Source organism: Camelus bactrianus, chromosome 27 (assembly GCF_048773025.1).
Source record: "Camelus bactrianus isolate YW-2024 breed Bactrian camel chromosome 27, ASM4877302v1, whole genome shotgun sequence".
NCBI classification, from domain to species: domain Eukaryota; kingdom Metazoa; phylum Chordata; class Mammalia; order Artiodactyla; family Camelidae; genus Camelus; species Camelus bactrianus.
The window spans coordinates 16739005-16762022 of NC_133565.1; the positions used below are offsets into that span (position 1 = coordinate 16739005).

Here is a 23018-nt window from a genome sequence, read left to right on the forward strand (position 1 = left end):
AGGGGGCAGCTCGGAGCTGCAGGCTTGGCAGCTCTCGGGCCCCGCAGAGGAGTAGAAGGGGCGGACTTTCCCTCCACGAGTCTGTGCTGTGGGTCCCTCTTCACAGAGGGACAACCTGGGGCAGAGCTGAAACCTTGTGGAGCTGTGTTCACAAAGGCCTTTCATCTTTGTGTCTGAGAACAGTCTGTATCTTCATTCCTCTCCTGGAGGGGTGACGGGCATGCGCTCTGTGGTAACCACGTTTATGAGGCTCTGGTTTTTCACTTTTGTGCTGACTAATAACTTATATTCAGAACTTCTCAGAAAAGCCTATGTTATTTATACCCTGACTTGGCTTCAAAACATATTTTTAGGGCAGCTTATGGAAATCATATACACTTCACCAAGACAACCAACTGTGGCAGCAGGCCCGAGGCCGCTGGACGCCTGACCACTACTGGGGGACTCTGAGTGATGGGGGGTGGGGTGGGCCCTGGCCAGCTTCCCAGTAGGGAGGACCTATGAGCAAGTTGTTCCCCATGGAGACAGACCTGCCCGGGCCTGTGAGCGCCAGGCACTGAGCAGGCACTTCTTGTGTGCTTTCCCCGTGAGCCTCACCGGGCCTGCCACCATCTTGTTCACCTCACCCTACTGATCCAAAGCTACCCACGAGACATGGCCGTGGACTTCTGGGGGACCACACAGCTAGTGAACAGCAGGTCTGCTGCTCCTGGAAGCCTTGCCCGGACCCTGTGAAAGCATTCCTCTTGAAGGTGGTCCACACCACTGAGGCGAGGAGACAGCCTGTCCTGGGCTTCATCTGTCCTTAAACTACCCTGTTCCCCATCCCAACCAGCCCCTCTCCCCAAGGCTGGCAGGTGGCCTCAGGGCAGCTGCCCATGCAGAGCCTCAGGGAGCTCCCAGCAGGGCCTAAATAGGTTCAATCTATTTGTCTGCTGGGTGATAGCATGCCTCTGGGTTAATGTGAGGCTGGGATTTGAGACTTCCCATTTTCAAATTCCCTGGGGTCCTTAATGTGTTTGCACTTAGTACAGAGTACAGTTTCCCAAGACTGTTACAAAGGATAATTGTCACATTGTACATGCAGGCCTCCCTCATAATGGAAGCTGTCCTCACTGTTGCAACTCTGGCTTGAGCACAGCCTCAAGAAAATGAGCCCAGGGTTACTGGAATTTATTTTAATGAAAAGCTTCCTGACCTCCAGGGTAGCAAATCATAACCCCAGATTCCTCTTGCTCTTTGAGTGGGGTGCTGTTTTCTTTTGCCTGTATATGAACATACAGATGGAAAAGAGTTTGAAGGGGCCTCGCAGAGACGTTAAGCTGCCCTGCCCCCGGGGCTACGCTCCCCGGTCACCCTGGCTTGCAGACAGCCCCAATATTCTGCGGGAGTGGAGATTCATGGCCTTGGGACACCTGTGCCACTGGGGCTCAGACGTACAAGCTCAATCATGCTCTTGTGCTTTAGTAAATGACCTCATCTTTTGCCAAGGCCACCAGCATCAGGTTGCTGAGGATTCTAGAAGAGATTTTTTAAGTTAGTAATCGCCACTGGTAAGACCCCTGAAACTGGTGGCTCTGGGTGAGCTCACACACAGCTTCAGGCACAAGGTCTGTGCCAAGAAGTGGCATCACACCTCAGGGGTTGTGACCTCCTGTCCTTCTGGAAATCCTGTTGTCACTTGTCCCAGAGAATCTGCTTACTAGTGGGTCGCTTCTCAGCTGTGGTGTTAGAACAAATTCGCTCTCCCCTCAAAGGCTCAGCATGTGGTTCACAGTTCAGAACGCTAATTTAGGGGGTTGAAGAGACGGGGGGAAATAAGTCAGGGTCTTGGAATAAAGGAGTATTCCTATATCCCCAGTTAAAATCAAAGTGGTTTCAAATTCATAGAGAAGGTGTCCATAGTGGACGCCCTAGACTGCCTGCTGTTTCCAAGCTCTAGGTCCTCACCCACAAGGGTCCTGACATGATACCTGACTTCTGGTCAACTTGCCCATGACGACGGCTGTCAGAGAGCCCTCCCCTACCTGGCCTTGCCTCACACTGACTACAGACCTCCCAGGAACAGAAATGTGAGAAACCAGGCCCTTTTGAGAAGCTGAGGATGCTGAAATGGGAGAAGGGAAGCAGCATCTTTAGGAGATGCTGACCCCAGAGGGCAAATTCCCAGGCAAGGCTCGTCTCTGATGTCTCACCACAAAGCCTAACTTTCTTCCAGGTCAGTAGCCATGCAGCCTTAGTTTGAGTAACAAATTCCTTCCTCCTCCACTCTCTTCCTTCCTCCCTCACTTCCATTTGTGCTAACAAGCATCCTCTTGGGAAAATGTGAATAGGCCTCCCTGAGATAGAGGTTGTGAGTCATTTACACACTAGTATGAATTAGGCCAAGTAGCTTGCTTTCTCCCAGCACCCTGTGAGATCAGCCATACTAAGGAAAGGAGCATGGGGCACTCAGGTCTAGGGGACCAGCCTAAATGGGATGACTGGGGTGGGGGGCAGTTGGTCAGCATGGAACTGCCAGGGAAAAGAATACTAAGAGATGGCAGAACTTTACAAGAAAGGGGCTTGAAAGATACGAAGCACCTCTGTGTCCACCTGTGTCTGGGAGACCAGCTCCTTATCCAGGAAGGAAGGGAAATGCTCCCCATCCCTTTTGACCTCCTCCTTTTTCTGAGCATGGCACCACTTCTTCTGCCAAAGCCCAGGGTCAGAAACTCAGGCCCTGCCTTCTTGTCCCCAACACCCTTCCTAGGCAGCTGTTACATCTGCTGTCTTTAATTTTAATTTAAAAAAAATTTTTTTTAGTTGAAGTATATTCAGTTTATAATGTTGTATCAATTTCTGATGTGCAGCATAATGTTTCAGTCATACATGTACTTACATCTATTCCTTTTCATATTCTTTTTCATTATAGGTTACTACAACAGACTGAATATAGTTCCCTGTGCTGTACAGTAGGATTTTGTTGTTTATCTATTTTATATATAGTAGTTAGTACCTGAAAATCTGGAATTCCCAATTTATCCCTTACCACCCCTTTTCTCCCCTGGTAACCATAGGTTTGTTTTTTATGTCTGTGAGTCTGTTTTGTAAATAAGTTCATTTATGTCTTTTTTTTTTTTAGATTCCACGTTAAAGTGATATCATATGGTATTTTTCTTTCTCTTTCTGGCTTACTACACTTAGAATGATGATTTCAGGGTCCATCCATGTTGCTGCAAATGGCATTATTTTACTATTTTTTTTTTACAGCCGAGTAGTATTCCATTGTATATATATACCACATCTTCTTTATCCAATCATCTGTCGATGGACATTTAAGTTGCTTCCATGTCTTACATCCACCGGTCTATAAAGTCAGGGCTCATCTCCAAGGGAACAGGGCTGAGACTTGGAAAGATTTCTACTCTTCAAGAAGGGCTCAGTTACATTCTTTGGTTAATCCTCAATTTGACAGCTGATTAAACTATCAACAGTACTCCATTCCTGAATATCCTCGTTAATTTTTAGAGATGGAACGTGCATCTCTGTAATGCTTTTAGAGTCAACAAAATAAATGCCACATCATCCCCACATTTGCTGTTATCAGATTATCAAAGTAGCCAAAGTTAATGCTTAGTTTGAACATTTAATCTGTAATGTTTTCTCCTAGCTATGGTTAAAGAGATGTAACACTTTCCATGTGGTAGAATTTTCTCCTACCAAGAGAAAAATTTGAGTAATACTCTAGAAATCCATCTGCTGGTCTGGCAGTAGACAGACCCCCATTGAAAGAGAGGAACAGGGACTCCAGTTCAATAGACTTCTGTCTAGCTACAAGCTCTGGGGCCAGCCAGTGCCAAGACCTTCCAGTTGAATTCTTGCTTCCTTCTGACAACTGCCTAGATCCTAAGCAAAGTAAATGTTGCAAATAAATGAAACTTACTTATTTTCAGACCTGAGTTTTCTTTAGGTTGGCTAGGTCTGACAGACATGTTTCTCCAGTGTTTCCTGCTCTCCTTCCTAAAACAGATCACATGGGATGCACTTGAGTCAATTCTAGAGACCCATCCTTCTCATTGTGAATTTCAGGAGTGTTCTCAGAGCTTTTGAGGCATGTGGAGCTGTTTACCTGCACGTAATCCCAGACTTCTGTACCTTTTGACCACTCTGTCTGTTTCCATAGTGTTTCTGTCCTCTCTGTGTCCATCCCTGCTTCCGGTGAGCCTGCTCCAGGGTCTAGAATGGATGACGGAGGCCCAGGACCACACTGATCAAAACTAAAACTAAAACGTTTCATGTGTACTGAGCACTGACAAGGTGTCAGGCACGTCATCGATATTTGTGTGCGTTAACCCGTTTACTCCTTACTACGACCCTGTAGTGGAGGAGCTGGTATGATGGTCCCCCTTTCAGATGAGGAAACCGAGCCCAATGATGGGAGGCACACAGCTGGAAGCCGAGCCCAGGCAGCCGCTGACCTCTGGAGCCTGCCCTCCTGACCACTCACTCTTCTGCCTCCAGGGACACCCCACCTCCCTTGCCGCACAGGCTGGCCCCGTTCTTGCTTTTCCCTGAATTCTGGAGCACTGGGTTCATGGAGGCCTCTTTGGAAACACCAGGCATTCGCATCACAGTATTAGAAAAATTAACTCTAGGGCCCACTCTTTGGAAAAATACTGAAATAGATAAGACTCTGTTCTGCCCAATCAAGAAAATGGGGAGAAAACCCAGACACAAGATTAGAAGGGATGCAGGGGAAGTAACCAAATGCAGAGGATGTCCAAAGAAGCAAAAGATAACACTGTATCTTTTTGCTTATATGTATTTGGGCTACATAGGACATGTGAGATGTCCAAGTGGAAATGCAGGGAGACCATACATGGGTCCTAATCTTCCCCAGCAGACTTTATGTGCTTGAGGTGTGTCACCATGAGGTGGTCTCCAGCAGGCGCTACTGTAGGAGTCCCACATCTCTGGGGGAGGAAGACATCACATCTTCCTCTGCTACAGCAGGGTCAACAAACTTACGACCCTCGCGCCAAACCCAGTTCCTCGACCCATTTCTGGAAATAGTTTTCTCAGCACACAGTCAGGCTCCTTCATTCACACATCATCTCTGGCTACTTTCGTGCTTCAACAGAGACCATTTGGCCCCCAAAGCCAAAAATACTTACCATCTAGTCTTTCACAGAATAAGTTTGTGACCCCTATGCTGGAACCCTATAATTTCTCCAGTGTCAGACTAGTTTCCACGTTAATTAATTGGTCCAAAATTTCCAAGCTAAGTAGGTGGTGCAAATTCAGACCTCACTCATGCATATGCCCCATGTATGGTGTCCCAGTTTCTTTCAGATGCTCTTTTTCTAGCCACGGCCTGTGGAGGGACAACCTTGAGGCCTCTCCTTGGACCAGGGCAGTTGCTCTTACCTCAGTTTGAGAAATTCCTGGATATGTGGGTTTTCTTTTGCAGCTTAACAAATGATGGTTGTTTAAACACCCAGTTTACATTCACAGTGCTGTTGGTCAGAAGTCCAGCATAGTAAGGCTGGCTTCTCTGCTTAGGCTACAATCAGGTTGTCAGCCAACTTGACATTCTCATCTGGAGCATGCGATCCTTTTCTAAGCTCATTCCTGTTATTAGCAGATTTCAGTTCTTTGAGGTTATAGGACTAAAGTCCCCAATTTTTTTGCTGGCTACTGGCCAGGGACCTCTCTCAGCTCCTATGGGCCGCTCTTAGGTCCTTATACCAGGGTCCTCACATCCCAGCAATGGAGAGCCTCCTTTTCAAATCGCTCTTGTGCTTTGAATCTCTCACCTTTCTTTTTCTGCCACCAACTGAAGAAAACTCTGCTTTTAAAGGGCTCATGTCATTAGGTTAGGATCAAATGATAATCTCACTTTCTCACAGTCTACGGTGCCGTATTACGTAGCCTTATCATGGGAGGAGTATCTCAGCGTATTTACGAGTTACACCCACCAGCAGAGAGAAGAGCATTATACAAGGATGAGGTCCTTTGGGGTCATCCTGGAAATCAGCCCATCACCCCAGATTTTTGTAGGGAGCCCCATTCCAGCTTCCTACCACACACGGGCCTCAGGCCTCATCTCCTGTCCTGCTCAGGCTTATAAAACCCCATGCCTTGTGGAATACCCCTTTTTTCTTATCCCCTCGTGGGCCATTCGGCTTCAGCTTGCTGCTCCACTTCCTGCTCTGGCTTTTAGTTCCTTCCTCATTTTCCATACCGGAGATTTTCCTTTTCTTGCTTCCAAGATGGGCAAACATTTAAAAATAATTTTGTTATGTTATAACAGTATGTTTAAGTGTTTGCAATGTGGTTTTTTTTTTTTTTTCCCTCAGTAGCACGTCAGCCGTATTTTCCAGAGTTTCAGTATTAACACTCTACGTTCCAAGATTACTGAGTCCATTAAAGTCAGTGGACCCTCAGAGTCCTAACCCCAGTGAGGAACAACCAGAATTTTACAAAGAATTAATGGTTAATCAGCCTGAAACTTGCTGATGTGTCGTGTCTGGGCAGCAGATTCCCTGTTTGTGTTATCTTTGCTGACCGTATCACCGCAAGAGCTGAGTTGTGTGAAAACCAAGGAAAATAAATTGCCATATCTTTCTGAGAACTAAATCTTTTCTGATAAAACAGTAAGATCGATGAACAAAAGAGAGTTTCCTTCACTGGGTTCTCTTGTCCAAATACTTCTTATTTGCAAGTCATTCACCATCACTAAAGGCATAGTTATTCTGTTTCCATTTTAAATCTGCGATATTTTTCTTTTACGATGTTGTTACGATGCTTTTCTTCAGATGTGGCTGAGCAGTATTTTCAGGAGAGCATGGCTAATCTTAAGGATGCCGAAGGAATGGAAAAAGCCAAATTTCTTTCAATTCAAGATGATTATTGCCATTTTTTACAAGTCACTGGACAGCAAGAGGTGAGTTTAGACCACGGTTGACCAGTTATTTACATGAGCTACCTGGTTAATATCCATGGGGTTACCCCTTCACTCTGCAAGCATCCTTTAAGCATCTACTCTGTGCAAGGCATGTGCCAGGCTCCACAGGGAAAGGGGTAATTAAGGCCAGGTGGCACACTTGGGCAGCTCCCAGATACTCCCTCTTGGGAAATGAAAAAGCTTATGAGAACTTAGATGCCATGTCCACCAGCAAAGGATCCTGAAGAACTAGAACCTTGAGAACCCAGTGGACAGACCCTGCTTATCTCAGTCTGTGGTTCTGGCTGGCCTAGAGGGTGGCAGTTAGTGTGTCTAATTCTCTCTTCTTATTTTGGGTAATGGATGGAATTTACATACATAATAAGAACTGCACTTTGCAGAAGTTACAGCTCACTCAGTGCCTGTGGAATCCTACAGGCTTGTTTTCCGTGGCTTGTAAACATGGAACAAGACCCAGAGTTTACATTCATTGGTAGTTAAACCCTTGGGAACATGATCCATACAAAGCCTAACAGCTACCAGAAAGTCACACGCTGTGGCTCGATTTGTACAGATGTACGCTTCCCCCCGACCCCCGTTCTCACCTATCAAAGCGAATCTTTGAGATGAAAAACTTCATCTTCTCTGATGTTGTGTAGACCTTCTCCCTGATCGCTCTCTCCTAGCCCTTAATCCTTCACCCTTCACTCAACTGATGGAGCTTAAGGAACAAATTTTTTCATCTAGATGCACCCATGTTCCTCAAGCCAAAGTAGGGCTGTCATAACCGTAACAAATGGAGTTTCCCTATTTTCCTGGATCACCCAACCAAGTAGAGAGAGGCCTTCCAGGGACCTTAGATTCTGGAACATCTCCAGGCGTTCTATGGGGAGGTCAGTAGTCTGAGCAGAAGCCTGCCCTCATCACACCTCGGTGCTTGCAGCTCATCAGTCACTTTTACCTCCAAAATGCACCTTGAATCCATCCACTGGTTGCCAGCTCCACCTCTGCCATCGTCATCTCTGGCCTGGACCACTCCAGCACACTCTGGTCCTCCAGCTGCTCTTCCACCCTCGCCCTTTTCTAATCCATCCTGAATAAGGAAGCCCTGGTCATCTTTTCAAAAAGTTGATCCGATCAGTGGACTTCCATTTGTAAAATATTCCTCTAGCTCCTCAATGCCCTTAAGATAAACTAGAATCCCATATGGCCCCCAGTATCTTGCACGATCTGGATTCTGCTGACATTTTCAGTCTCATTTTTGCCCCCCTCTCCTATTCTGGCCACACTGGCCTTTTCTAATCTCCACTTCTGGGCAGTGCTAGCTTTTGTTTTCTGCTCTTGGAAGGTTCTTCTTCACTGATCTCCTGGCTGGTGCAGAGCCATCCTTCAGGACTCACCAGCGTGCCTGCCTCCTCTCTCCCAGTCTTCATTACATTCTCCCCAGGATTCTTCATCATAGAACCCTGCTTGATATAATAATACAGCATAGTAATGTAGTACAGTAATGCATTGGAAGTATATATGTGGACGTTTGCTGTCTCTCCCCAAACTAGACCAAATTCCGTCTAGAGCAGGGACCCTCTTACTCGTGGCAGGGGAGCGATGAGCAGATGGGTAGATGGATGCTTGGCGATGGGCCGTCTGACTGCTCAGGCTGCCACAGGGCATCCGCCCTCTCCCCATTCCTGTCCAACTTCCTGCCCTGGTGTCTGTGGTCACCGATGCTACACCTCACTGCCCTTGCCGGGTCACCCAAACCAGTGGCATGGATCTAAAGATGCACCTCACTCCCTGCAGACTCCTTTGAGATTTTAGCAAACTGGCTCTTTTCATTCTACAGCCCCTGCCAGCCCTTCTGGTGCCCCTGTAAGAACAGGCAAAGCTGCCTCTACCTCAGGTGGATGCAGCCCGTGCAGGGCCCTCCTCGTCCTCCTGCCAGGCCTCCTTGTGTGTGACACAACCTGTCCAGCCAGACGTGGCAGCCTTGCTCTATGCTCGCCCTTGGTTGCAGACCTCTCCCTGTGGGTTCTAGCTGGAGTCGGCCGGCAGGGCTGGGCCCACGGACAGTCCCAGGCACGAGTCGGCCGGCAGGGCTGGGCTCAGACCACCCAGATGTGGTCACAGCCTACATGTGGCTCGACCCCTTTGCCAACGGGAAGGTGACCTTTGGGGGATGAAAATGACTTTTACAGTAAAATGTAAATGAAGGTCACTGTCCCACAGGTTAAGGTGCTCTGTGTAAAGATACTTTTCTAGTTGTGCTACTCTGCTGCTCGAGAACCTTCTCTGACTTTCTTATTTCCCCATAAGACAATCCAAACTCCTCAGCCTCCTCCTTGAAGGCCTTCCACCCCCTGCTGAGCTGTGCCTCCTGTCCCATCTCCCTCTGCCCCCTTCCTACTTTCTCTGCTGCTGTCAAATGAGTCCCCTCCCTGGCCCCACACCTGCCATGTGCTTCTCCCATCTCACACTTGTGCTCCCAGGTCCCCGGGCCCTCTTCTCAGCCCACCGAAATCCTCTTTATTCTTCACTCCTCTCCATTAAGCTTTTGCAACTTCAGAGACTGATGGTCTCTGTCTCCTGTAAACCCCGTCCATCTCTTCCGTAACCATCTCGACGTACCATTCAAGTTCATGCACATCTATGTCCAGTTTCCCCAGTCAGGCTGTAAATGGCATCGAGAGCTTCATTTAGGAAAAGGAATCTGGCTGTTTTTCCCATCACTGGCTCCTCCAAGCCCAACAACCAGTGTTCTTGGAAAAGCTGCCAAAACCCGACACTTGCATCACAGATGCTGGAAGGGGACATGGTACCAGGGACATGACAGGCTTTAGCATCAGGCAGGTCCCTCATGTAGCGAGCTGGACCACATGCTTCACAATGTACACAGTTCCTCTTCCCTGCAGTGATTTATCTTTCGACCTCAGAAATCGTTTCTTGCCTTATCAGTGCCTTTACTGTGGTTCACTGGTCCCACCCCCAGCACCTAATTCATCTTCCTGCCAATCAAATGAGTGAAGGCCTTGCTAGTGCCTCTGTCTGGGCAGTGCTAGCAGGACGGCTTCACGGCTCTGTGGTGGGCAAGGTTCCTTCACTGACTCCTGCTTTATTGGGCTCTTAAATTTGGCACTTGTGTTCTCTAACTGTAATCATGCTTTCATGGAGAAGACCGTGGAAGAATTTCAGGAGAAATGTGGGAGACCGAAAAACAGGATTTTCCCCTCTGTGTGTCTTGGTGTCTGACTGAAGAGATTAATACGAGAAGATAGTGGTTTCTGACCAGCTCATGCTTTTTATTCCATAAATCAATCAGATAAACCAAACAACATGTCAAATCTATTTAATATTTTCACCATGTTGGAATTTTTGCTTTTGGTTTCCTGGACTGTTTCTTGTGAGAAAGAGAAAACCCTGGAACATGTTCTGGATGTTCTGTAACTAGATCCACTGCCAGGAAACTCTGTAGTTTTTCACTTACATAAGAACATCCCTGCACAGAGGGAGGAGGGCCTGCAACTGGAAAGGATTAAAATTACCGGCCAAACTCAGATCCTAAGTCTGCGGTTGATGAGCTGTTTGGCTCTGAGCAAATTTCTTGACTGCTCTGTGCCTCAGTTTCCTCCTCTGTCAAACAAGGATTGAAATTGTACTTGCCTGAAGGAGGCAGTGTGAATTAAATGAGCTCACACACGTAAGCTCTTAGCACAGTTTTTGACGCGTGAAGGACACAGTACAGTACGCGTTAGCTTTTGTTCCTACTACCCAACTGCAAGGGATTCCTGCAGCATCCCAGGTGGCCCTTTTCTCCAGGGGTCCTTTATGCCTTCTCTCTTCACAGTTCGCACCATTCCCTCCCCCCACCCCGTGTAGGTTATTTCCTGACTCCTTTTTATGGGGAAAGTAGGCTTAGTTCATGAGACACTCCAGCCAAACTCATCCCCCTAAAAAGTGAAAATACACATCAGTTACATCACTTTCTCAGGAGGCGCTGATCCCAATCTGCCTTTGAACTTTTTAACCAGACAGATTTTTGTTCCTTTCACAGAGAGCAGCCTCCCTCCTGAGAGAGTCCCTGGAAGCCAAAGTGGGAGTGTTTGGAGATCTCAGTCCCGAGGTGGCCGAGACATACCGGCTCCTGGGCAGGGCCGACCTGGCACAGGGGAACCAGAGCGGTGCCCACAAGAAACTGAAGAAGGTATGAAAGCGGAGAAAAACCCGCCCTGCCTTCCCCGCAGGTGGCTTTCTCTCCCTCCACCACACTCTTCAAATGAGACTTTACGGGTGGCTTGTTAAGGGAAGATGATGTCACTTTCGCAGTTGATCTCAGCTAACACTTTTTGGTTAAAAGATATAGTAATCCTTTTATGCACAAAGATTTTTAAGTGAATTTTCAAGTTTTTTTTTACTATGCAAATCATTTAAAATTTGTACCTAGTGTAATTGATCAATCTTATTTTATTACACTCTTTCTGTAATGCCCAGTTTATAGAGTAAGTCTCCTATGTGTTCTGGCACTTCTGTGTCTATTTCTTTTTAAATTTGGAGTTTGTGTGGATGGTGTGAGGTATGGATCTAATTTTATCTTCTTCCCAAATGACAGCTCAGTTGTCCAGCACCATTTTATTAAACAGCCCGTCTCTACTCCAGTGAGTTGAACTAACACCTCCATCATATACTACATTTCCATATGTACTTGAGTCTATTTCTGGATTTCTTTCTATTCCACTTTCCTCATTGTTTATTTGAATTCTAGGACCTCATTGCCTTAATTAAAGAGATTTCATAGCATGATATAACACTTGGTAGGGTTAGACTTCCCTTGTGATTTTTTGCGGTTTTTTGTTTTTTAATCCTCCTCAAATATCAGGTGTTCTAGATATCCTTGCAAGTTAATTTTTCCACATGAATTTTGGTATCAGCTTGTCTAGCTCCATAAAAAGTTTGGTGGTATTTGTTGGAGAATTTGGAGAATTACGTTATTTGTAAATGAACTTTGGGAGAACTGACATCTTTATGCTGCTTAATCATTCTACCAAAGAACAAGGGATGTCTTTATGTGGGTTCATGTCTACTTTGTATCATTTGGGCACATTTTAAAGTGTTCCTTACATAGGTTTTGTACATTTCTTACTAAGGTGATTCCTAAGCATTTTTTGTCATTACTGCTGTTAGAAATGGAGTTTTATCCACTATTATACCTTTTGACAAGTTATTTTTGTGCATACAAAGACTATAGTTTCCTCTATGTTAATTTTATCTTCTTCTTTTCTTGCCTGAGTTAATTTGAGCATTGGTTCGCTCAAGTTTTCCAGGTACACTATTACATCATCCGCAAATAGTTTTACTTTTTGTTTTCCATTTTTTATGCATCCAGTTGATTTATTTTGTCTAATTGTATTGGCTCATACTTCCAGTACAATCGTAAATAATGGTCAAGATAATTGGCATCCTTGCCTTGCTCCTGATCTTAGTGGAAATGCCTCTAGTGATTCCTCATTTAATATATGCTGCCTTTGTACTAAGGTTTATATATTTTATCATGATAAGGAAGTATCCATCAGTCTCTATTTTCATATTTTTTAAGTAGAAATAATTGCTAGATTTCATCAAAGGCTTTGTCAGCATCAATGGAGATGATCATGATTCTTCTTAGATCATTTAATATGGTATATTTTATTATAATATTGAACCAACTTTGCATTCCTGGAATAAATTGCCTTAGTCATGAGGAATTATTTTCTCAATATGATTTGATTCTGTTTGCTAATATTTATTTTAGGCTTTTTGCAACAATATTTGTAAGTGATATTTGTTTAAGTATCAATGTTATTTTCCTTCCTAAAAATAATTTGGAATTTTACCTTTATTTTCTAAGCACTGAAGGATTTTGTGCCACATTAAAACTATCTAATCTTTGAAAGTTTGTACCATCTGTGAAACTCCTTAGACATGGAGCTTCTAGGGGGGAAATTTTCTTGACAATTTTCTCTATTTCTTCCATCTCTAATGGGGTCATTTTGGTAAACTATTTTTTCTAGGTAATTTATCTATTTTACTTACATTTTCAGATGGATTTGCACAGAGATTTACCAAGTAGTCTCATGAATTTTAAAATTTCTACTTTTTTAATAGTTATTTTCTCATTGTAATTCTTAGTTTTGTATTTGGATTTTCTTACTTTTTTCTTGACTGAATTAGTGGTTTGTCCATTTTGTTAATTTTTCTAAGAAACAGGATTTGAATTCCATAGGTCACTTGCCTTCCTACTCTCTATTTCATTAATTTCTGATTTTATCTTTATTCTTTCTTTCCTTGTGATTTGTTTTACCCTGTTGGAGTTTTTCCTTTCTTTTTAAATTGGCAATTTGATTCATTTGGGTTTTCATTTTTATTGATGTAAGTGTTTTAGGCTATGAATTTTCCTCATTATTGCTTTAAATGCATCTCATAAGTTCTGTCATGTTATGTTTACATTATATTAATTCATTTTAAAATGGTGAAAACCTGGGAACCTTTAAGTATCATAACTGCCCAAACCAAAAGAATTAACTTTAGTTCTGAGTGGGCAGTTCTATAAGTCAAGCCTTTTCTCTTTTTGTGACTTCTGATTCTGCTACACAAGGCACCAGACTTGGTAACATGTGTGGTGCCCATTTTTTTAATGAGATAACACATGTATCTATTATCAACTAGTCAGCTTAGTCATTGGATACCTTCTATGGGCCAGTGACTGTGCTAGGCAGACCTGGGGAAAGACCATGAATAACCAAGACAAATACGCTTCTTGTCCTTGTGAGACTTTCTAGTCTCGGCAGGAAGATACATTAAACAAATCATTTCAGAGAATTTAAAAATTACGCATATGCCAAAGACGTTATGGTGAGGGAAGAGGTGAGAAGGGAAGCTGAGGGTGGCAGTTGCTCTAGGTTTTAAGCTCCATCCTCCACTTTTAAGCTCATGCTTAGTGAGTGATTGTGCCCCTGGCACTGCACTAAATGATTGAGATCTATTACCTTAAGCCCTTAGAGCAACCCTAAGAGTTGGAGGCCTCCACTCTCAGTTTTTACAAAGAAGGACACAGGCTGAAAGCATGTCTCAGCCTTGGTTGCAAAGCGAGGGGTTGTCAGAGTGGGGGTTCAACACCAGGCGGTCTCTTCTACGCCGTCATCTACTTCACAGCTTGGGCTTCCAAGTAAGGTTTTGTTTGAACAAGGTCTTCTTATACTTTAAAAAAAAAAAAAAAGTTTGGAAACCAGTGGCACAGTGGGGAGCATGCCAAAATAAGGATAAGTAGGAGCCTTTGGGTTGCCACTGACAGAATACAACTCAACTAGCTCAGGTATAAAGAACGACTGTTGTCTTGTGGTTTCCCAGGAAGCGCTGACAGGCGCATGATTCGCGGGGCAGGGACACCTCGGAGCCTCAGGAGATAGTGACAAGGCCAGATTCTCCGGCCACCAGGGCTCTCCCTCCCTAGGAGTCCTGCCTGCTTCTCTCTGCACATCCTCCTCCTCTCTCACGGCAGCTTCTTCCCTCAAGATGGAGATCAGGGCTGCCAGCCCACCAGAGTTTTGCTTCCTTTCGCCAGGGATGTTTCTCAGGCACAGCTTGGAGGATCTCAGGGCCAAGTCTGAGAGGCCTGGCTTGAATCCAGCGCCCACCCCAAATCAGCCACCAGCGGCGTGGTGGGGTGGAAGGACATGGTGCCCGCGGTGGAGGTGGTGCAGGAAACACAATCCCATAGTCAGCAGACCTGGGACAGGGTCACTAGGGCCGCTCCCTCCTTGGGGGTGTGTGCATTGAGTATAATAGGCGTGCCACAGCCCCTTCCCTTAAGAGCGTCCCAGGCCGGCGAGGGACTTACAGACTGTAAGCCCCTAACTCTGACATTATGTGTTTAGTTCTGCTACAGGTCCATCCTGTGATCAGTGTGAGGAAGGAGTTTAGGGAAGGCGTCCAAATAAGTAGTCCTGAAAAAGAGCACAGCCTAGCAGAGACAGGGATTACCAAGTGGGAGATGGGGTGGGAGAGGAGGCCCAGGGGCGAGAGAGTGGAGCCTGTTTAAGAAGCAAAAAGCCGTCGGGTAACTGCCGAGGAGCAGCTGGGAAAGACCTTGCTGTCTTGTTTGCAGGTGAAGGGGCTGAGACTTGGTCCTTTAAACAAGGATCCCAAATGTTGGCTTGCAGGTCGAATCCAGCTCACTACCTGTTTCTGTGTGGCCCCTAAGTTAAAAATAGTTTTTACAGGTGATTATAAAACCTGCAGTCATTTTACAGGTGATCGTCAATTGACTTGATGGTATAGAAGACTGACTTTGAACCCCAGCTGAGTGAAATGTTATCCCCCAAAAAGGAAACCCATTCTTTTCATTAGTACAACTAGATTACATTATTATTGTATTTTAAATTTCATTGGCAAAAGTTTGTGGCAATTTGTTTCCTCCCTTCCTCCCTAAATACCTACACAATAGGTACGATTTTTATCTCTTGGCGCACAAGGTCTAGATAATATTTACCACCTGCCCTTTGCAGGAAAAGCTTTCTGAACCTGGCTCTAAGTGGCTGGGAGCCATTGAGGGAGTTCGAAGCAGGGCACAATAGGATTTGTTCTTTGGATTTTTTTTTAATCACAGTGAGGACAGTGTAGAGAATGGAATGGAGTGGCCCAAGAATTGAGGCAAGAGGCCTCAGTTTTCTCATCTGAAAAGTGGGGATAACAGCAGCCCTGAGCCCTCCTCCCCTCCCGATTTGTTCTCAGGCTGGGATACTGCGAGGCTTGGAGGCTTCCGGGGGCTGCCCGGGTGCAGAGCCCCGGGGGCAGGGTGGGGGGCTGGCCTGACTGAGTGCCACCCACCCTCGAGAATCTCCCGCCTCCTCTCTCCCCTGAGGAGGGGAGCTGCAATGTGGAAAAACTCCTCTCAAGGCTCTGCCCACACACTTCACTGCAGGCAGGGGAGGGAGCCAGGAATAGCAGAGGACGGCGAATGCTAGCAGCTGCGCGAGCCATCTGACTCGGGCCACACAAACCTTCCTGCGGCCCTGCTGGCTCCAGTGGGGACCAGTTCACTCCACTGCTGCCAGCTCGCCGGGCGGGCTGGTGTTGGGGTGGCTCCTGCGAGTTCCTAAGCCTCACGGCAACGCTCCAGGTCCGACCTCAGCAGCTCTGATTTGCAGACAAGGGGCCTGAAGCTCCTAGAAGTTAAGTCAATTGTCTGTGGGCAATTTACTGTTAAGTAAAGCCCAGACTTTCCTTAATGCCAGTGGTTCGCCAAGTATGGGTCTTAAACCTTCTGCATCACGGTCACCTTCTGAACCAGAGTCTCGGGCAGGGGCCCAGGGGCCCAGGCACCTGCATTTTAGCTTCTGCAGGAAGCCTGAGAATCACTGCGCTGGGCCCCAGACCCACCAGCAGGACTGAAAGTCAGCTCAGCTTCAGGAAACTCTCAGGTTTCATCCCTCCCAGCGCCTGCAGTACAGGTTGGTGACTTTTTCCCCCTTAGTTTGGCCTCATTAACCGTCAGCCCTGAAAACAATGACTTTGACATTTTAAAGCTATCTGGCCACTTGCCAGAGTCAGAGAGGAAAGGGTTGAAATGTGTATCTCTGAGGGCTGTGCCCGCCATGGTACACGCGGTCCTCATGCCCACTTGTCCCCTTGTCCCCACCTGAGGACAGGGGCTGGCCGCTCCCGGAACCCCAGGGCACCCACAGGCCTTTAAACGTGCCTGTCGCATCTGCTGCTGAGCTGGGCTTTCTCAAATGCCATATTTAGCCCTGGGCTCGGCAGAGCCAGCAGCAGCTCTCTGAAGCTCCTGGCCCAGGGTTTCTCTTGTTTTTATCACAGCAACAGCTGCATTCCTCCACGTTTTCAACTCTGGAGCAGGAATCCATTGAATACTGGCCTTTCCAGATGTGCCCTCCTGGGCTGAATGGCCCAGGCAGGGTCCTGTGGGCATGGAAAACAGGAAGCATGAGAAACAAAGCAGGATTAAATCACTGAAAAGAAAACCACACTACTGATCTGCCTTTCAACGCATCTGCCTGCAGGGGAAAATTGGAGAACTCTGTTGGCTCCAAATGGAAATTTCCACAGCAAAAATTGACGTTTTTGCAACATGGAGACCTGGATTTTCATCCACGTGAAAGGCTACAAAAAAGAATTCACAGACTGTTTCCTGGGTCAGAAGTATCTCAGGACTAACCCTGGGCCCACTGATTACAGTGTGAAGTCGAGGTTGGGTACCACCTTAATCTGGCCTCCCTCTTAGGTGCTGTCCTCATCAGGGTTCATTCCACGGCCTGATTACTTTACAGCCATGAACATTAAACATCTCCACAAAAGAACAACAACTGTATGTGACCTCTTGCTCCAAGAAGTTCAAAGCCCACTGTAATGAGCCATTTGAAAAAAGACGAAGGAAAATGGTTTTCATTCATAGGTTGTATGTGACAAAGCCAGCCCTGGAAGGGTCCTACGTGGTCCTGGGTCAAGACTCTTGAACAAGCCGTCAGGTCCTGTCTATTCCAGCCATTCCTTCCACCAGCCAAACACACAGGGCCTTCTTGTGGACGGCCATGTTTCATACACCGTTCACGTCCCATCATTCCATCAGTGGCCCACTTAGTTTTACTTTCCCTTTCACATAGGTGGTGTTTTCCTTGTCGCCCTGGACACCGGGAAGCCCAGAGGCAAGTTTGGAGTCCCTACGGAGCCCCGTGTTAGCCCACACTGTTCGCATGGGTAGAGTCTCATTCGTCCTTGATTCTTATTTTTCTAATCGTCTTTGACTTAACCCACTGTTGGACCACAGCCCTCCCCCTCAAATCCTTTTTGAAAGAGAGAAAGGTCATAATGACACTGATTTTATGTATGAAATCCTGTTCTTGGTTTGAGAGGCATGCTGAGAGACACTTCAGGCACTCATTAGTTCCTGAGAGATGTTTGTAAACTGGTTGATACGGTATGAGAATGGGAGCTGATGGTTGAGGGGGGTCAAGGTCATCCATTCCTCACCTTCGGTGGGGAAAGTGTGGAGCCTCCCTTGCTGGCTGCGGGCTGGATGGAAATCAGAATTCCAGGTCTCTTGGCCACAGGCCGCCCTGGCATTGTCTGCTGCCAGGAAGAGGTGCTCTCCTCCGGGTCAGGCCCCCTCACCATAGCAGTCCAGGCACAGTGCCCCCTACCTTTGCTGCCCTCCTTGGAGAACACACATGGGCACTGTACAGGGACTGACCATGATAAGCTGCATTTGCTGCGGAAAGCTCTTCCAGTATCAGAACTCTTACCGTGGCTTGGTGAGTGCACGATGTCTTAGAAGCTCCAAAATTAGCATCAGTATGTGGAGGGTGCAGAACTGTGGCTCCGGGCAGACCATCCTGGCCTGAGACTGTCTGGTGACTTGTCAAAACCTCACTGGATGCAGGAGAACCGTGAGTTTATGGGTGGATGGCCAGGGATGGAGGGAAAGGCAAAACCTCCTCCTCCATAATTTCAGTGTGACCTTAAACACGTGGAAAGAGTGATGCCAGCAAGGCTGGTGCTGCTGCACTGACTCAGGAAAGCTGGGCAAGCGAAATGGGCCAGGGAAAGGTAGCTCGAAAGGCTTAGTTTTAAGAAGGTCTGGATTTCTTGTCTGTCTGGCTCAGAAATAGGCAAGCTGTCCACTTTAAAAAGAAAAGCTACGTTCCTCTGTGGGCACACGGCGGGCGTCCCCTGGAGCAAGTCCTGCTGCTGCATTTGTTTTCTAAATATTTGTGTTGCAGTTGTCCTGGAGAGAAATGACAGTAGCTTGCTCCAAGACAGGGGCCAGGGGATGGAGGAAAGCCGTGGGGGAGTTGAGGGATGTCGATGAGGACAGAGACCCCACGGCACTTGAGGTGAGGCGTCAGGGAGACAGCGAGGGTGACGTCCACACCTCCAAGACTGGCACTCAGACACTCAGGGAGAGCTTTTCAGACGGGCCGCTCTGAGCAGCCGTGTGAGGGGCAGTGCCTGGGCCCCCTCCGTTCTGTTCTCCTCTCCTGTTTCCCTTGTCCTAGGGCCCCGGGTCCCACCCTACCTGCATTTCTCGTGGGAGGCTTCCTACCCACCTGTGCAGTAATCATCGGGTCTCAGAATTAGTGGCCCTCCAGGTAAGGAAGCTGCTGGCGTGTGTGTGTGTGTGTGTGTGTGTGTGTGTGTGTGTGTGTGTGTGTGTGTGTGAGAGAGAGAGAGAGAGAGAAGAGAGAAACAGGGTATGCTCCCTCAAACACTTCCCGCTTCTGCCTGGGACCCCACCCCCACCCCTACCTGGTGCTCTTCACGTGCTTGAGTCCCCATCCTGCAGGTCTCAACTCCGAGGTCACCTCAGAGAGGCCTTCACTGACCCAAGAACCGTCTACCACCACTGAAACCCCTCCTTTGTGTGTGGGGGTGCTAGTTAATTAGGGTTATTTACTTAATTTTTTTAACAAAGGTTCTGGGGAATTGAACCCAGGACCTCGTGCACACTAAGCACACACTCTACCACTTGAACTAAACCTGCCCCCTCTCCTCCTTTATTCTTTCACAGCCTACATTCTCTTTTCTTTTCCACAGCTCTCATCAGGAGCTGTGATGACGTGTTTGTTTACATATTTTTAAATACCTGGTTCCCCCACTCCAGAAAAGCCCCCACCCCTTGCTCCATCACTGAGGTGGACACAGGGTTGGCCTATGGCGGGTGCTTGGCAAACACCTGCAGAAAGGCGTGGTGGCGGCAGTGGAAGACGCAGGCCCAGCGCACAAGGCTGGCGCTGACGGGCTCGGGGAAACCAAGCCCCACACGTGTGACCCGTTTTTAGAGGAAGATGCTGTCTGGTGAATTGTGTCTTGCTTCGTCCTTTCAATTCCCCCGAGTTCATCATCTAAGTAATCATTTCTGCTTGCCTGGTAAAGATAGGTAAATGAAAGCATATTTGTGTTTTTCTAAACTTTTAAGATATTTCACACTTCCATGTATTTTGGTTTCTGGTGTCTTAAGAGTAGCCTTGAGAATTGACATGAAAATAGAAGCACAGCTCGTGAGGTCCTGGGTAATTTCTCCTCCCAGAAGAAATACTCTAGCATCAGACAAGATGTGTAAAGAAAGAGGAGTGATTTCAGCTCCTGAGCATTAGAGTTGCTTAAAAACCTTTTCCTTTCTCTGGCTTTGTTTTTCATTTCATGTAAAGACAAAATACACACACTAGCATGACAGGCTTGGCGCCGACCCTTACCAGGCATGAAAACGTGTCTGTCTCCATTTTCCATCATGGAGTCGCATAGCCTTGCAAGTGAAATGGCTCTTTGCTTGCAGCCCTGGCTTCTGTTAATAAATAGGACGTGTCCTGGCAGCACCTTCATTGTGTGAAATTTCCCAATAGAAATGACGATGTGGTTTCAGGACTTAAGGCTGGAGGTTGAGGCAGAAGAGGAGGGCTCAGGGCCCCCAACCCACTTCTGCAGAGGCGCTGCTGTGAAAATAAACGGCCCTGCGTACCAACTGCTGATATTCAGAGATCCCCTCACATCAGAAAATATGCTTCCTCATGACTTGAGTCTTTAACTGTTGTGGTTCTCCAAAGCCAGAGTAGAGTCAGCTAACCTCCAGCCAGAGCTGCCCCTGAACCACCTGACTGTCCCCGCGGGGAAGGTGAGAGCTGGGGCACAGAGGAGGCCGGAGCTAGGACAGCAAATGGATGCCTCCTATCCCAGCTTGCTTGGCTCCTGGGAGCCTTAGAAACCTAACTTTCAAAACCCAAAGTCGTATCACGTATAATTTTTAAGATTCTCATCAAATGCTTAAGGATGTGTCAGTTCCCCAGGCTTCATGCGTTACTCCTGGGAAAAAACAGCCTGGTGGTCGGCGCTCTTTCTTATTGGACTTGCCTGGATTATGGTGGAGGCTGGGAACCCTGACCCACAACAGGGCTTCCTTACCAGGGGTTTCAGTGGCTGATGTATCACAGGAGCCCTGTGGTCCAGTCATGTCTTAAGGCTGCATATAAGAATTTGGTCGATCAGTTGATCTTTTGCTTCACTTATTTAGTTATTCATTCATTTAGCAAATGCTGCATCTACTTATGTGCCGGGGACACAAAGGTGAGCAAAACAAACATGGCCCCTTTGGGGACAGCTCGCAGGCTGGTGTAAAAGCTCCCTTTTGTCTTCCTGCAGGGGGAGGAAAGCTCCTTGTTTGGTATTTAAGGAATAATAAAAACAGAAATGACTCCTCCCAACCCCTGCAGATAAAATCAAAAAGAACACACGCAGTGTAACAACTTCCTAAAATTCACCTGGATACTCGAAATTTCAGTTTTTTTGCTCACTTCAAAGAAAAGTGAGAAACACCCTTTGGAGGCCGATTTCAGACCGGAGTGCAGTGGCCTCCTTGGAAGAACCTGGAGAGCACAAAATGCCTTAATTTCTGGTGGAGAATGTTGTCCTGTCGAGGTCTGGGGAGCTCTTTACCTAGTTCAGTGAGATGTTTACAAAGCCTGGTTCCCAGTAGGTTCAATTAACATTCATTGACTTTGTCTCTGTCAACGCCTCTGTTTTTAGCAAAAGAATTGAAATATCTACTTCACACAAAAAAAATGCTTAAGCGAATTTAGCTAAGAGCCACGGAACGTTGAAAAATTCAATTTATGTTTCTTAGATAAGCATACAGCTACGTAAAGCATTTCCTAGTAAGAGTCAGTAGTGGATTATTTCGCTGTTTGAGTGAAGGCCATTTCAGTTCCTGGATGAACCGTTTTTTTCCGTCTCGGTGCCCGGCGTGGCCTCCCTGGGCACTGTCAGCAGAAAGGGGGTTGGGTAGGGGCTGAAGACCTGTTCCCCCCTCCTAGTCAACATCCCTTTACATCTCTTGTCACTTCAGCTCTAGTTTTGGGCAAGTTTCCTGAGTGAGAATTAAGTAGCCTTAACAAAACCTGTGACAGCAGGAAGAGAAGAGCCTTGACTGCTGGGGTCAAGTGGGTAGGATGCGAGTGGGCTCACCTCTCTCTGGGGCTGGTTACTGAAAAGGGTCGCTTTACCCAACCACGACCCTCTCTCCTAACTACTGTCTCTACTAACATCACACGCCCTGTGAAAGCCATCAACACCCCAGGTCTGGGCTGGAGGTGGTTAGCCGAGAACCAGTGAGAATCCGCCTAAGTACTGTCAGTTGCCGCGTCATTCTTCCCAGAAATCTGTTGCATATTCAGTTAATAATATCTCTTTCCCTAGAGGATGAGCCCAGGAGAAGGAGCTTCAGTAACCAAAGGGGCAGGATGGAAATTCCTCCTGAGTTTTAGATTTTGGAGGCCACCTCCTAAGGCAGAGTGAACTGAGACCTCAGGGTGCCTCTAATAATCATTGCAATGTCGGTCAAATTCTGAATCCTCAGTGAGTGAATCAACACCAAGGCATGTTGACATCAACTCCTCTCAAAATGAGCTGCACGGGAGGCACGCGTACATACGTCAGTGGGAAGTTTGGGTGGGCTTACAATTAGACCTGATCTTTCACACTGAGTGAAGGTATTCCTGGCCGAGCTGGAGAAAATGCAGTCTGTTCTGGCAAGATGTGCGAGCCCTGGAGAGAGGCCGCCCCCTGACAAACACAAGTGAAGGGAGAGCTCTCTTGCTTCCTGCTTGCTGTCCCGGTCTGAGCCCTCCTCTGCCGGGCCCTGTGCGGCCAGCAACCGGGCTTCCTGCGGCTGTGAGCCAGACCAGGCGGAGCGCAGGAAGAGGTTACATCACGTGTCACGGGTGTCTGTCCCCTTCTACGTCCCCTCAAAGCAGCACAGAACTTCCTCGAGGTTCCTACACTTCCAAGGTCACAACAATCTCTCTGGATTAAAGCAACACTAGCTCAAACCCAGGGAACCAGCAGCCAGGCCAGGGCCCCAGTGCAGATTCAGAACGCCTGGGACTCGCCTGGTGGAGGTGGCTGGGACCCCTGCCTTTACAGAACTTGGGTTGTACATTAACTAGAATAGCAGAAAAGGTCTCCTATTTCTTTGTGTTATATCATTCAGCTAAGAAACAGTGAATATTTTCTGTTATTTAAAAAAAAAATCCTGCCATCCTCCTGTCTAATACTA

General features: G+C 47.0%; 2 protein-coding genes across 3 annotated transcripts in view; one reads left to right on the top strand and one right to left on the bottom strand.

The window, feature by feature from the left end:
- Positions 1–23018, top strand: part of TTC23 (tetratricopeptide repeat domain 23) — an 82078-nt gene that overhangs the window by 55458 nt on the left and 3602 nt on the right. For both annotated transcript variants that reach the window (XM_010962912.3, XM_010962911.3), the window contains exons 8-9: positions 6801–6928; positions 10977–11126. In XM_010962912.3, the coding sequence (XP_010961214.2) occupies positions 6801–6928; positions 10977–11126 (278 nt within the window). The remainder of the gene's footprint in view (positions 1–6800; positions 6929–10976; positions 11127–23018) is intronic.
- Positions 15311–23018, bottom strand: part of SYNM (synemin) — a 34911-nt gene continuing 27203 nt past the window's right edge. Inside the window, exon 5 of the mRNA XM_074354205.1 lies at positions 15311–16876. Coding sequence (XP_074210306.1) covers positions 16799–16876 — 78 coding nt within the window. The 3' untranslated portion in view covers positions 15311–16798. The remainder of the gene's footprint in view (positions 16877–23018) is intronic.